At 36.3% G+C, this 15,699-nt stretch overlaps 1 protein-coding gene across 1 annotated transcript in view; it reads right to left on the bottom strand.

Moving 5' to 3' along the window:
• Positions 1–9,259: 9,259 nt before the first annotated feature.
• The window catches only part of LOC131074954 (NAD-dependent malic enzyme 62 kDa isoform, mitochondrial), a 264,127-nt gene continuing 257,687 nt past the window's right edge, over positions 9,260–15,699 (bottom strand). Inside the window, exons 12-19 of the mRNA XM_058011705.2 lie at positions 12,397–12,462; positions 11,467–11,539; positions 11,264–11,350; positions 11,084–11,138; positions 10,924–10,995; positions 10,662–10,724; positions 10,448–10,562; positions 9,260–10,021 (exon numbers count right to left, since the gene is read on the bottom strand). Of these exons, the coding sequence (XP_057867688.1) occupies positions 9,947–10,021; positions 10,448–10,562; positions 10,662–10,724; positions 10,924–10,995; positions 11,084–11,138; positions 11,264–11,350; positions 11,467–11,539; positions 12,397–12,462 (606 nt within the window). The 3' untranslated portion in view covers positions 9,260–9,946. The remainder of the gene's footprint in view (positions 10,022–10,447; positions 10,563–10,661; positions 10,725–10,923; positions 10,996–11,083; positions 11,139–11,263; positions 11,351–11,466; positions 11,540–12,396; positions 12,463–15,699) is intronic.

Below are 15,699 nucleotides of genomic sequence, written 5' to 3'. Positions count from 1 at the left end.
TTCAAAGAATTTGAATTTCCTTGAAATGATCAAAGGTGATGTGACATGAGTGGAGGAATATGAAATTGGAGAATAATGATAAGTATGATTAAGGAAGAATTAATTAGGCTAAGTGGAGATTAGAAACCGTTTTGTAGGAATCAGATGATTTAAGTTAATTAATTAAAATTAATTAACTAAGAGGAATTTAGAAGAATTAATGATTGAGACGACTTTAGAAGAATGAGGGATATATAATTAATTTTGATAAATTAATTATTGGACTACAATGATAAAATCAGTTAAATTTGATTTAATTAATTTTAAGAAGAAAGGGACTCACATAATTAAATTAATTAATTATGTGGAGAGGCTTAAATAAATTAAATATGAATTTAATTAATTTTAGGTGTCTATAAGTGGCTTAATCTAGTAGATTTCTACTTTTGTGTTTTGAATTCTTTCTTATAAAAAAATAATTGATTTTTCTCATTCGAGAGTTTCCTTATCTTTAAAGAAATGGTGGAATAACTATAGTTCCATCCAAGTGGTGAGTCAATACAAGCGAGCCAACAAGGGGATGGTTGGGCATTCAAATCCTTTGTTGGTTGAGCATTCAAATCCTCTGCATCAATATCGAAAGAATCCTTCGCACCAATATTAGTTGAATCCTCTATGGTTTTGACGCTCAAATAATTCCAAATATCAGGTAGACTTTTCCAAACCTGCCTCCTTTGTTGGGTCGAGATTGGTTCGAGGTAATGCTGAACCCACTTTGCGGGGTAAGGCCTCGTGGGTTCTTAGTGACAAAAAGAGAGGCTTCTCAAGATTTTTCAAGGAACCCACATTGGGTTTGATTAACATAAGTGAACAAGACCTTTATTCCTTTGTCCAGAGAAGATCTCAGGGGTCTTGGTTGAAGAAATATCAATCTTCTTGCAACTTTATCTTGAAGTCGTCAGTAAAGGATCCATGCTCTTGTCCACTTTCTCCCTTTGGATCTCTAAATGCGACTAGGGATTCAAACAAAATTTTACCCGTAATAAAAATAAGGTAGAAACAGGTGCAAATAGAATCCCTGTTCGGAATGCAAGGGTTTTCTTTGGCCCCAAAATAGAAGTGGTCCTTCATTAGAAGAAAAACCTTAGGCACGAAAGGGTTCAGAAAGCCCATTTTGGAATCAAGTCGACAAAGAGTATCCTTTCTAGGGGATTTGTGTGTAAGAAAGGTATCAAATAGAAATAAAAGCATGGGTTATTCTAATGAGTGATTGAAGTGGAAGGAGACATATAAGTCAAGGAATTTTTTTAACCTGACACAGGGTCCTCAAAGGAGTGAATCTTCTTCTTTCCTTGAAAGAAATCGAGCACAGTTTGCCTCAAAAGAGTGGAAAAGGAAAGGTTCGGGATCCAAATTTTCTGTCCTACCCTCTCAAGCTATTAATCCTTCCATTGGCCATCTTAGAGAGAGAGCCCTTTTTGAAAAGTGTTGTAGGATTGGAAGCAACATTCAGGATATTAGAGCTTGGTGGGTCCAATCCTTTCCTGGTATGGTTTTGGTGCACCCCCTTCAAAATGACTTTCTTTTCATAGAATGTATTGATTCAAATTTGAAAAGATGTATCCTTAAAGGTAGTCCAATTTTATTCCTTGGCTCAACCTTCCATTTCCTGGACTGGAAGCTTGACTTTGATCCTTATTCCCATAGAATAAGGAGATCTCCAGTATGGCTTAACTTGGTAGGTCTCCCTTCGAAATTCTAGTGTGTGGAGGTGCTTCTAAAAATAAGGGATGCGTTGGGTTCACTTTTAGGCATAGAAGAGGACTTCTTTACAAAAAATCAAGGGGATGTTTCAAATATCTATGTGGACATAAACCCAGACTTAGGTTTTTATGGGGAGTTAGAAATTGTATATGAAGTAGGAAGATGGAAACAAAAAGTTCAAAGGCTGACATATAGACATACTGGAAAATGTTTATTGAGCTAGATCAACCTCAAGTTTCTAAGGATGATGGGATCCAACCTCAAAATTCAGAGAAGCTAAACATAGTTCATCAACCTCCCCTCTCTCAAGTATCAGATAAATCCCTGATTGGAGGGGAAATGATTGGGAATCTAGTGGATCTCCCTAGCTTATATACTCCTCCACATTTCTGTTACCCACCCAGGAGTGTCCCCTTGAATCCAAAAGGATTCAATCTAACCTTGGAAGCCCCAAATTCTTTGACCAACTCCCCTCCCCTTCCTTTTGCCTCTCTGAATGCAGGCTTAGACTCTAACCTTCACAGTTTGTTAAATGACTATATGGAAGAAGATGAAGGTCCATATCAAGTTATGGAGACCCCTCTTGCCGCCTTGTATTCACAGGCCAAGGAATAAAGGAAGTTAGGCATTGAATAATTTTTTGGTGATAAATCAAAACTCGGCTTTGACATTATTTCTCCTAAAAGGAGCAAAAAATCATTAAGTGAGCACCTCTCCATGGAGGGCGATTCAAATAGGCAAATGAAGATTGCTGAAATATTGAAAGTAAGGAAGGGTTCAACCCTTTTTGAATAGAAATGAAAATCCTTACTTGGAATGTTAGGGGTCTCAATGCCCCTAACAAGAGATGATTGATTAAAAGAAGACTTCTTTTGATCAATGCAGACATCATTATGATTTAAGAAACTAAGTATACTCTACAAAAAGTTGAATCTTTTGCTCAAAGCCTTTGAACCATTATAATGGTTGCAAGCAAGAAGCAGTTCAAGCAGATGGTTCATCTAGGGGTATTCTTATAATATGAAAGCCTTCCATGGTTCAGATTGAGAGGGTTGAATCAAACAAAAATTGGTTATTGGTTTCGGTTAAATTCCTTCCCTCCAGCTTTTCTTTCTTTTTAATTAATGTTTATGGTCCGGTTTCTTTGGTGTCAAAACGGGTCTTCTGGTCAGATTTAGACAGAGTTCTATCCAAGATTCAAAATGAGAATTTATTCATTGGAGGGGATTTCAATGCTATTAGAAGTTTGAAAGACAAATGAGGAGGATTAATTAGGCTTGGAAAAATTCAACAAGAATTTAATGATTGGATTGAAAGGAATGGCCTCCTTGAAGTGGAATCAGGGGATAACATTTTCACTTGGATTAATAAGAGATCCAGATTCAACAATATTGCGGAAAAAATAGATAGATTTTTCTGTTTGGGGGACTTGTCATCTTTTCCTTTTTCTTTGGAGTGTAAAGTTCTTCCTTACTTTGGCTCAGATCACTATCCGCTCCAACTAAATTTCCAAGGTTCTTTCAGCTTTTCAAAAGCACCTTTCAGATTTGAGAACATGTGGATGAAGGATCAGAATTTCTTGCCCCTTGTAGAGCAATGGTGGAATGAAGCTACTTTTGAGGGATCTAAAATTTACTGCCTTGTTTCAAAATTGAAATATATCAAGAGGAAATGATTAGTATGGAATGTTGAGCACTTCAAAAATATTTTTGAGTCTAAGAGAAAGCTAGAATCTCAACTGCAGGAGCTAAATAGAAAAATAATTAAGGATAGAATGGCTCAAGCAGAATACATTAAAGAAAGGGAGCTTTTATCATAATATAAAGATGTCCTATCTAAAGAGGAATTATTCTGGAAGCAAAAGTCAAGGGAAAGTTGGCTTCAAGCTGGGGATAAAAATACAAATTTTTTTCATAACATCACTAAGAAAATGAGATCGATAAATAGAATTACCAGAATAGAAGACCAAAAGAATCAAATTTTAGAGGTTCCAAAGGCCATTCAGTCTGAAAGCATAAGGTTTTTTTCCAATCTTTTAAATAATGGTGATGGATCAGACTTAAGGGATCAAAATAGACTCCTTTCTGTTATCCCTAAAATCATAACCAAGGAGCAAAAATTGAGGTTAAATGAAAACTTCTCAATGGAGGAAGTTTCGCCAGCTCTTAGTCAACTCCCTTCTGATAAAGCTCCTGGTCTTGATGGGTTTCCTACTAGTTTTTTCAAAAAATGTTGGCATATTCTAGGAACGGACTTGGTGGAAGCTCTAGAATTTTCAAGAAAATCAAGAAAATTTCTGAAAGAGATCAACAATATTTTTATTGCTCTTATTCTGAAGAAGGAGAAGGCCATTAGATTGGGGGATTTCAGAGCAATATCCCTTTGCAATACTATCTATAAAATTTTGTCCAAAATTATCACGAATAGACTTAAATCTCTTATGGAAAGCATTATCTTAGAAGAGCAAACAAGATTTGTGCTAGGTAGATCAATTCTAGATGGTGCGATAGTTGCCCAAGAAGCCATTCATTCTCTCCAAAATACTAATAAAGTTGGGATGATTATTAAGTTGGATATTTCGAAGGCATTTGACAATGTTGATTGGCGTTTCTTATGCAAGATTATGCAAGCTTTTGGATTCAATAATCGATGGGTTAATTGAATATTTGAATGCATCTCAACTTCAAAATTTTCAATTCTCATTCCTGAAGGATATTTCTCATCCTTCAAGGGCATAAGACAAGATGACCCATTGTCTCCATTCCTTTACATCATTATGGCAGAAGCTTTCAGTAGATCTATTAAAGAAATACAAAATAGAGGCTTCATAGAGGGTATCAAGATTTTAAGAAACTTCATGGCAACACATCAGCTGTTCACAAATGACAATATTCTGCTGGGAGCAGCCAAAGCTAGAGAAGCAATATATCTCCAAAATCTCCTAACCTTGTATGGTAAGGCCTCGAGTTAGGTTATTAATAGAGAGAAACCAGAGATTTATTTCTTTTCAACCTCTGCACCAATTCAGAATAGAATAATGAAAATATTTAATTGCAAGAAAGACAATCTTCCTTGTACCTACTTGGGAATCCCAATCAATACAAGGTTAAGGAACTCCAAACTTTGGGATCCCTTGAAATAAAAAATGGAGCAGAGTATAAATTCCTAGAAAGGTAAATGGCTTTTGTGGGCATGAATAATAGTTATGCTTCAGTCTATTATATCCGCTCTTCCTATTTATCTTATGTCTATCTTAGCATTAACAATTGGTATGAATACATTTATCATTCAGAAAATGAGGAACTTCTTTAGGCAAAATTTGGAGGAAAGGCATAGAATTGCCCTTATTGCTTGGGATAAAATTTGTAAGCCAAAGGTATGAGGTGGTTTAGATATCTGCAATCAACATATCTTAAATCGGGCTTTGAGAGCTAAACTTGTGTGGAAGATGACAAAGGATCCAAATGCTAGGTGGGTCAAACTAATGCAAGCAAAATAAATTGAGGATGGAGATTCAAGCAATTTTATGAGAATTCCCCCAAAGGTTATAGGATTTGGAACTTTATGCTAAAATGTAGGCCTTTAGTGGTTGATTATATTTCTTGGGATGTCCATGATGGAACCTCATGTTTATTTTGGGAAGATTCTTGGGGAGGTTACCCAAGTCTGGATAGTTTGTTATCAATTCAAGTCTCAAAAGATTGGCTTGAACATAACTGGGGCAGCTACATAAGGGATTATGTAGTTTCTTTGAAGAGGTCTCTTATTTAGAATGGTCTTGGAAAAGCTTTGAAGGTCTTCCTCTTCCCCATAATGAAATTGGCCAGTTATTAGACATTATTAACAATAGGAAGTTGTTTTTCAGAAATGGCCAAGACTCTCTCATTCAGAATGATCTTGGAATTCCATAAAAGCTGTTCTGGAGTAGGAATCATATTCCTAAAGTGAGGGTTTTTGCCTGGTTGGCAACTAGGAAGAAAATTTTAACTGCAAAGAAATTCAAAACGATGGGTTATGAGGGTCCTTTGAGATGTATTCTTTGCAAGGCACAAGAGGAAACAATGGACCATCTCCTTCTTAACTGCCCTTTTTCTGCCAAGTGCTGGAGATGGCTTTGTGCTAAATTAGGTTGGATAACAACTCTTCCGAATGACATTGTATCCTTATTCCAATATTGGCCAATCAGACCAAATGTTGGTCTTCTTAGCCCCCTATGGGAAATTTGCCCATCTAGTCTTATTTGGGAGATTTGGAAAGAACATAATGGAAGGATTTTTGATAATAAAGCAAGAAAGGTAGAATCAGTCCTTAATTCTATAGTCTTCAATTGTGGAGAACATTAACTGTAAGCTTGCACTCTACTCTTCTTCCAACAAAGAATTTATGGACTGGGATGGTAGGATCAAATTCACATGGAATGTCATAAGAATTCCTCCACTTTTGGGAAAGAAGCACCGTGAAAGAGCCTCAACTGTTTGGATGCCACTAACTGGGTTGGTTGAGATGGGGCATCGAAAGGTAATCCAAGCCCATCTGGAGCTGGCTGTGTCATTAGGGACTATAATGGAAATTTCATAGGTAAACTTGCCATGCCCATTTCCCCAGACACCAATAATGTTGCTGAATTCAGTGCCCTTCTCTTGGGCCTCACTGAACACTCAAAAAGAGGTATCAGATAGATTGAAATAGAAGGGGACTCAACTATTGCTATCAATGCAATCAAGGCTACAAAAACTCCCAATTGGCGGCTTCAAGCTTTATTGGAAATTTTTTTACGGATTTTGGGTCGATTTGAGAGTTTCTCATGCAAGCATATTTTTAGGGAATCAAACTCAGAGGCAGATTCACTCTCAAAATTAGTGGTAGAAGGGGTTCATTTTAGTTGGTGGGCAGATGAATATTTGCCTTAATAGAATTTCCTTATCCTTCAGTTTGAGGAAAATCTTTTTTGGCAAAATGTCTTTTTCGGCAAAGCTCCTTTATGCTACACCGAAAAGGTCCACTTTCGGTGTGACAAGCGTTATGTCTTGTCGACACCATTTTGCTTTTTGGTGAGACCCCCCATTTCGGTATGACTCTGTTTGACTTGTGATGACTCTTGATGCTACACCGAAACGTTCTCTTCCAAGTAACTGGCTTGCTGTCTGGCTGACGAGGTTTTTGCTTCAGTGTGACCCGTGGTGTGTCCTGCTAACACTCGTTTGGAGTTTGGTGTAACATGGCATTTCACCATGTCCCAAAGTGCCTCCTCGCAGAACCCTTAGGCTATATCGACATGGGGCTTTTGATGTGACACAGATACCGTCACATCGATAAAGGCTAACCACAGGGTTTATGTTTGCTGTGACTGCACAAAGACTTGCTGATAACACAAGATATAACTACTATAGTCAGCATGGAAGAGTGAGTAGAGCTTGTGTAGGACAAATTTTCCTCTTTGCTTGAAGGTTAATCTAGTTATCTTCTTGTCAATGGTAACAATCTCAATAAGTAGGTTTCCCGCCATTAAAATTGAATTCAAACTCCTAACGGTTGCAAATGGAATTTGAAGAGCGATACTCTATCGAGTCTCAATGTCTGCCTATGAAACCTACGCCTATGAAACCTACTTGTTTTGCTAGCTCATCGAATGCCATCTAATTATGGAAGCTTGCCTTGCGTTTTGATGAGTTGGCAAAAGGCTCAATGGGCTATAAAATCATAATATGTTTTGTCACAGATTTTGGCGACTCAAGATCTTCATATCGGCTAATTATGACATATTGACACTTTTGTCTGTTTAGCGAGAGTGGAGGGTTTTTACCTCACTTTTTCTTCTTACACGCAACATTAATGATAAGTATGGGCGCTATCTACCTAGTCTGCCAAAATTTCTAACAAACCAAGAAAGTGCCTCTATAATAGTGGAGATATTTTAGCCTTCCTCTTTAGTCATGATCATCGATTATTTGGCAGACAATTATTCCATTTTCTTTTCTTCCCTTCTCTCAAGATAGTATGCATTTAATGTGGTAAGTCTCATCGTGGAAGGAGATTTGCATTTAATGCGAACCATCACATCATGTCCGATCCCATCTTGGAAGTTGCTCACATTTTCTTCTATTGTTTTGGCTGAGTCTATTCTTCAACAGTTCGTCTGGCTGTAAGAGAGCGGATAATCACTTACTTTTGACAGTTGAGAATGGTTCCTACAAAATTTATAATAAGGGTGCATCCGGATCCTGTCTCATGTTTTGGAGTGGATACCCCGATATCCCTATCAAGTCTAAATAGACAAGCATCCTTCAAAGAAATTTCTGATCAAAGATTGAAGAGAATTATGCATTCCACGGATGAATTTGTTATCTTGGCGGTCAAAATGGTTGTGGGTAAGGGCCATATTGAAAGAAGTGAATATTATAGGGACAACTCACATTGTGGCGTCTCTGTTGGACATTCAAGTGCCCAAGGTTGAAGTCAGAGACTTGGCTAACCGCCTCTTTGGTCTTGAGCTCTTGGTTGGTCTAGGCAAAGTGCTGGGTTATGCCTCACTTGGAGTTGGTCTTCCACGGCCTATAGACCTTGCTGCAGTCACAGACTCGGAGGAAGTTCTAACCTTTTATCCTTTCCTTCTTGACATGAAGGGTCCGGCTCTAATGAGAAATAGAGCCTTTTCTGCTATGGCGTACTCTTTTCTAAAACGGAAATTTCTCACTGATCAATTAGAGGACCCGGACAAGGAAGAAAAACTAAGGGATTTTTCTATCCTGAATGGCCTTCTTCCGAAGGAAGAGGATAATGTTCCCAATAGTAATGCCAATAACTCAGCCCATTCTCAGGATGGTCAAGGCAGTGTTCGAGGGCAGGGGTCTCAAGGTGGCGGTCATGGTCGCGGACGTGGGAGAGGTTGGTCGAGAGTGAAAGGTAGTGGTTGCAAATGCCGTGGCCGTAATGCTGCAGAACAAACTTGCTCTCTCCCTGGCTCTTCATCCCAGGGGCTTCCTCAAGCTTGACAGAGATGTGAATTTGCAGACTTTTTTTGTTAAATCTTTCTGAATTTCTTTAAACTAGATGAAATGTTCATATCATAAGTTTCTCTTTGATGCCATCGATGAACTCTTCGAGCTTTTGTTGCTCGACATTAGAAATACTCTGGAAATCTTTCTCGGCTAAGATAGATTTAGCTGCTTATTCGGACTGATAATTTTTGTATTTCTGTATATACATCTTTAATATAAAATTTCTGGCCTTTGCCGTTTGCTGATCAAAAAAAAAACTATAGTTCCATCCAATGGTATGACATTACTCTTGTGAAACTTGGTTTTCTTTTATTTTTTCCAAAAAAGGAACCTGTTATATTGTTGGTAGTATGACATTACTCTTATGAAAACTTTATTTACTTTTATCTGATTTTATAAAAAGAGACCAAAAGAAAATTGAGATCTAGTAATAAACTTTTAAGATTGGCCAATCCTTGCACTATATTGTATAAATTGACCTTTCATTTTAAATATCTCAACAAAGAATTCACCTCGACTTCATGAAAAAACTAGAGCATCTTAGTGTTAGCCAAAGTATACATAATTCTCTTAGCAACTTAGGAATGTACATGGACATTCATTTCAAACTGTCCACAAAAAGACTTAAGAATCAGAACTTCCCAGGTCAAAAGAACAATAATTGCAAGTGACACTAACTCAGCATTTTAGCATCATCCAAAGTACACATAGTTCTTTTAGCTACTTGAAATATATGTGGACACATCTCCAACTGTCCACAAAAATCCGTAAGAATCAGAACCTTCCAGATTAAAATAACAACAATTCCAAGAGACATGATGCCAGGATCGATCTAAAGGAATTGTACGAAGAGGAGGAATTTTGATGAAAGGGGAGCCTCATGGTTAGATCACCTAAGGTCCACAAATACTCATTCTAACAGAGTCAGAAACAATTAATGAGTATTAACTATACATTTAGATCATACACTACAACATGTAGGAAAGTTCTTCATTGCAATTGCAATTCAACAAAGCATGCAATTGCAATTCAACAAAGCATGCAATTGCAATTCTTATGTAATATGGGACTCCATGAATTTAGTTACTGTACAAGTGCTAGGAGTCGTCCTAATAATCTTGCCAGAAAATATTTCACTTCATGCTTCATAGTTGCCACTTTGAACATAAACTTCAAAGACATACTGTTGCCACCTTCTGTGGTGATCATTGCTTGTGGTAAACCAATGGTGAGTAGTTGGGGACCCACATATTGTTTTTAACATGTTGCAGAGTCTCTTCCTGAATATCATCAAACAACACAAATTGCTGAGTATCAGACAAAGTTTTAAAGACCTGTGACATTTCTACATTAATTTGTCCCTGCATCTGACATGATATAAGTTTTGAAATTCATTGGCAATATAGTTGACCTCATAGACTTTAATTTTGAGAATCTCTAGAGAAAGTACCATTTAAACACCTGAAATCTAAGAACCCAGAAGTAAACTGCAAAAATACTGTATTAACACCGATCAGAGATCAGATTTAAAATGAAAAATGTCACCAGGAAGAATTACTAAAAAGCGAAGAATGGTTTTGCATACTTTGACCCTTCTCTTTTCTAAAAGTTGACGAGGAACCAAAAAATACACTGTTGTGCAGTAGTGGTCAACTTTACGTTTCCTACAAATTAGCATACTAGATTTTCAGAACTGAAGGTATTACCTTTGACATACGACAAAGTGCTTTGGCATCAGTATCACGGTAGCCCTCTGCAAGATCCTCTGAAACAGCTTCTGTCAGAACAGCTGCAGCTACCTTGCTTGTAATATCCCGAATACTGCATACAATAATTAGCACAAGCAATGGACTAAATAATAAGAAACAATTATGTAATGTATAAAAATAATGCACAAAATTTGGTTGGAAAGTAAAATACCTGGATATTGAAGGATATATAATTCCATTTAATACTTCTTTCTCTTCCATATATCCAGCTAAGCTGCAGTGTCAATACAAATGGAAAAAATATTGAGAAAGTTCACTATGAATAACAATGCTCCTATGGGAAGTCAGTCAATGGGTTTGTGAAATTCAACATTGCATAAATTGAAATAATCATGTTTGGATGATAAAACAGTAACACTAAATGTTGGGGACTAGATGCAGGTTAAGCGGTCCAGTTCTATGAATATGTTTACCATTCTGCTGCAGCTTGAAGCATTCCATCTGAGATGATGCGAGAGCCAGAGAGATGTGTACCCAACCCAATTCTAATACACCACAAAAACAAAAGTGTAGCAATTAATTGGATAGCTCTACGTAAAGAGAACGTTTGTAAACCAAGTGAGAGAAGCTAACCCTGGGAAAAGGTACATATTGTTGCCTTGGTTGCAGCGGCCTATTTTACCATTTCCTGAAAGACAATAACATGAATGGGTGAATTGACTTAAAGTGACACATCAAGATCACAGTGAAAGGCTAAGAAAATGTTGCTATAAATTTATAAACATCCATAAAGTTCCAGTTAATGCTACAAACCAAGATCTACATCAGGAAATGGGCTTCCACTAGCAAAAACTATATGATCCCCCACAGTATCAAAAGCTTGCTGAGCCGTGCATTCAGCTGTCATTCCAGAAGTAGAGAACTTTTCCATAAGTAAAGTTCAGTCTTATACGCTGTAACGAGAACATACAAGAGAAAACCATCAAACATTCTGACAAATTTGGAATAGAACAGACCATTTTTGGTTGGGTTTGACATTGCAAAGATTGCTGGTCTTGTACATGTTGACTCTTTGAGAGCTTCTAAAACCTGTTAAGTTTGGAATAAAACAATTTATTCCCGGAGACATTAACAAAAAATGTTCAATGAAAGACCGAATTGGATGTAAATTGACAGAAAATATTGATAGCTCTTATATTTAGAATAAGATCATTGGTAAGCACAGATATTTTAAACATGAACACCCATTAGTGTACCTGGAGATGTTGGAAACCATTTAAAGATTCAAACAGCAATCAGAATTAAATCAATTGCAACAGAACACAAAGTTCAGGTTAAGGTATATTAGTACGTCCATTTGAGCTGCAATCATGAAATTTGTGACTAGAAGCTTAAAATGAATATTGTACAAAAGTATTGCTGAAATAAACTGATGCAAATTTGTATAAAACTGATACCTCTTTTACAATTCTGGAGATAGTGAGAAGTATGGAAACGATTCTTAATAGCATCCACATCAAATAGTCTCCAACAGAAAGACAAAGTCAAGGCTGGGGTGTATGATTATATGCAATTGATCCCTAATCATGAAATATGTGAATAAATGTTTTTAAGTGAACAATGCACAGAAGCACACAACTATCTCAGTTATCCTTTTCCACAAGTTCTTGAAGTGGAACCCTTGTATTATGATTTCTAAGGTGCGGGATTTTCCTATGTTTAAAGAATTTTCTGGTGTTTGTAATTTGATATCTATAAGATCCACCTCAAGGCAACAATATAAGTAGAATAATTAATAATTATGCTATATCACAAGCAGAAAAATACTATCCTAAAACATTCGCATAGTTCTCCTTCAAAGATAAATGTGCGTAGCATAAAAAGAACATGTATCTCTTTCCTAATTTTAATTTTTGAATTCAAATACAGGCATAGTTTTAACTGACCTCTTTTGAGAATAAACTACCAACTGCAGATAATCCAAGCAATACATCTGGCTTAACTTTTTTGACCTGGAAATATATAAACATAGAGAAGTCAAAAAATTACCCATCAGAATAGATAAGTAAAAAAACTACCCATCAGAAGTGATTGGCATCTCCAAGATAGAAATGCCTCAAAAAAATTTCATGTGTCAATCCTATTAAATCTTAATTAAACATGCAAGAGAAACGCGTATCATAACCCTAAATTTGCACTTAAATCATTCTCAGAAAGCCATATTCATTACATTCACCATGAATTCACACAATAAAAAAATACATCCAACTTTTCACCAGCCTTCATTTTCTACGCACATGAATCCTTCCCCAACCCTCATTTCCATCCCTGCACCTGAATTGTCCCTTTCCTCTTCTGTCTTATACCGTTGGCCAGAGATAAATAAACTCCATGTCTAGTTCTAATACTAGTACTCTAAAATTAAGATAGTTATATACATGAAAATTGAATCCTTCTTTTCTTGTTACTCATCTGCAAGAAAAGAGCTTTCCAGTAATGTTATTCCCAAGAGATCTATTTATACAATGAATTCTTACAAAGAAATACAGTTCAAACTGAAATCGGATGGGTTTCTTCTGTTTTATAAACTGAATGTGTTATCACTGATACCTCATAATGGCTGAACAAACCTTTATCTAGTCTGTATCATCAATCAGTGATCAGCATCGTCATATTGATATGAAATATCTTACTACTACAACTCAAATGCAAAACTATATGGTCCATAACCTAGCAGAATGTGCAAAATCATGTTGGCAGAAAGTGCGACTTTAACTAAACCAGCTGCTAGGAACACAAGAGTACTCACATACACCACCCATGCTTGCATGTGAGGACTTACTAGCTTGCACATATAAATCAAACCACAATAGAACTCAGACACCTAAGAAGTAAAGGGCTTGTATTGGGAAATCTCACTAAAAGAGACTTGTAAGAAAAATGATTTAAACATTCATATTGTGTACTGAAGGTGACTTGCCATGGTTCTTTATCAGGTAGTTGAATCGTTTATCATTGATACAAACTACAATATTCTCAACATTAATAATTTAAGCAAGAGGAAGATCTGTTTGTGGTAAAGGAGTACATGTAAATTTTTTTTTTTCAGGTCATGTGGAAATATTGTCAACCTTAATGGATTAGTGGAAAAGTAAGGTGTGGATGTTTCGATATTAATTAAGCATGTATAAATCCACTTAAACAAGCTTTGGTCTAAACCTTGTAGAAGTTGTATATTTTGATAGATCAAAATTGATGAGTTGCTTAGAATCTAGATGCACCTTCAAAGAATTGAAAAAATTCAATGAAAAGCAATGAAGCATAGCTACTTAATAATCAGAGATAGAGTGTATGGAACGATAAGTGAAAATTGTTTTAGTTTTCCACTTAGCCATATGTGCAAGACAAACATGTAGGATGAGCCTACATTTGTACGTATATCAGTCCCAAAATCCATATTCCTTAGTCACTATGAAGCTCAGACACAACCAAAATACATAAACTTTTCATCACTCATTCATTTTATATGCAAATGAATCCTTCCTCAATGCCTACTTTGATTTCTATGCACTTGAATCCTCCCTCAATACCCAATTCAATTTCTATGCACCTGAATCCTCCCCCAAACCCACTTTACATAAATCCTCTAATTAACCATTTTGATTTCTATGCACTTGAATTCTCCATGTACCCAACGTCTTGCTTAGGCCAAAGAAAAACAAGTTTGGAGTTTGTTTTTTGATAGTAATACTCTTAAGTCTAAATTTAACACGATTATAGAAATATTAAGAAATTTGGACATGGCAAAAAAATTGGTGTAATGCACCTTTCTAAGCTCTTCACCATGGTGACCATTAGCCTATTCAACGTGTTCTCGTAGGCTAATGAGTTAGGGCTAGGGGAAGCAAGGTGATAGTTTGATCCAACTTATTTGGTGTGATAGGCATTGTATTGAGCTTAGTTAGTTGAGATTTGGATAATTTGCATAGTTAGCAGGAGACCCGTCTCCTACCTTGGAGATGGAGACACGTCTCCGGTACTGGAGACATCTCTGGAAACTTCCCAACGCATAGGGCACTCACATCTCTGGAAACTTCCCAACGCATAGGGCACTCTTGGTTGCCGTCTCCAAAGTCTCCAACCATAAGTTGATGTCTCCCACCAAAAAACTTAGGGCAAAACACAATAAAATGCAAATAAATAAAATAAACCTGCAGCAAAGCAAAGTTGTAGGGAAATAACTAATAAGGAAATTGTGTCGCAAGAAGACAAAAATCCATGCAAAGTTATAGTGATCAAATCTACTGGCAGTGTAGACTTTTTGAGAGAGACATAAACAATTGTATGATTGATTTCTTGTCATTGTAATGGTCTAAAGAGAAATTGCCTTAACTATTTGCTCGACAATATTGAGTGTGCTCAACACCTATATTACCTTACCTTCACTAAACCATTTAGATTGGCTATGGTACTAGTAGTACAAGCAATTTTTATTTCAAATTTTCTTCAATTTTAAAGTAAACTTTACCATTGTTCTTGCTTTCAAAGTTCTCTTTCATGATATTTTTTGGAAATTATTAAATTATATTAAAATAATTGGCATCTCCAAGTACCCCCATCTCTTATTTTTGAAAATTAGCTGTACTGGTACCAGTGTCTAGAGTCTCCAAGTACCCCTGACTCTTGGTAACCTTGATAATTTGTCCATACTTAACTATTTTTATAAGTGTCAGGTTGGACATCGACTTGGCTAGTTGGCAGTATTTCTATTTTGGGATGTCGGCTAGAGCAAGTGATGATGATATTTCAGGTTTAAATGTGGTCTAGCGTATTTAATTTAAATAACATTAAGTTATAAAGTTAAATTATTTAATTTATTAATATTTGACTATATGGACACCCAAGTTAAATTTAAAAGTGATTTTGGCTATTATTTTATAAAGTGCCTTATGAGGTTGGGCGACAACTTTGGGGAGACATAAGGTGTTTAAAATTAAACTAAAAGAAAATCCTGAAGGGGGGAATGGCCTTGTGGGAGGCTATTTATTTTGAGTTGAGCATCATTTTCTCATATGCTTGGATGATATTTTGAAAATAGATTTGGCTGGATTGACTTGTTCATTCTTGTGGCTTTGTGAGGATGAAAACCCTTGCAAGGAACATCCTCTACATTAGTGAGAGGTCCAATCTGGAGAATTCATTGGTAATTTCACTCAAGAATCATAAATGGGCTTCATTGTTGGCTTTAC

This window comes from Cryptomeria japonica, chromosome 11 (assembly GCF_030272615.1).
Source record: "Cryptomeria japonica chromosome 11, Sugi_1.0, whole genome shotgun sequence".
NCBI lineage: Eukaryota > Viridiplantae > Streptophyta > Pinopsida > Cupressales > Cupressaceae > Cryptomeria > Cryptomeria japonica.
The sequence above is the reverse complement of the archived record's forward strand: the minus strand, read 5'-3'. Positions and strand labels throughout refer to the sequence as shown.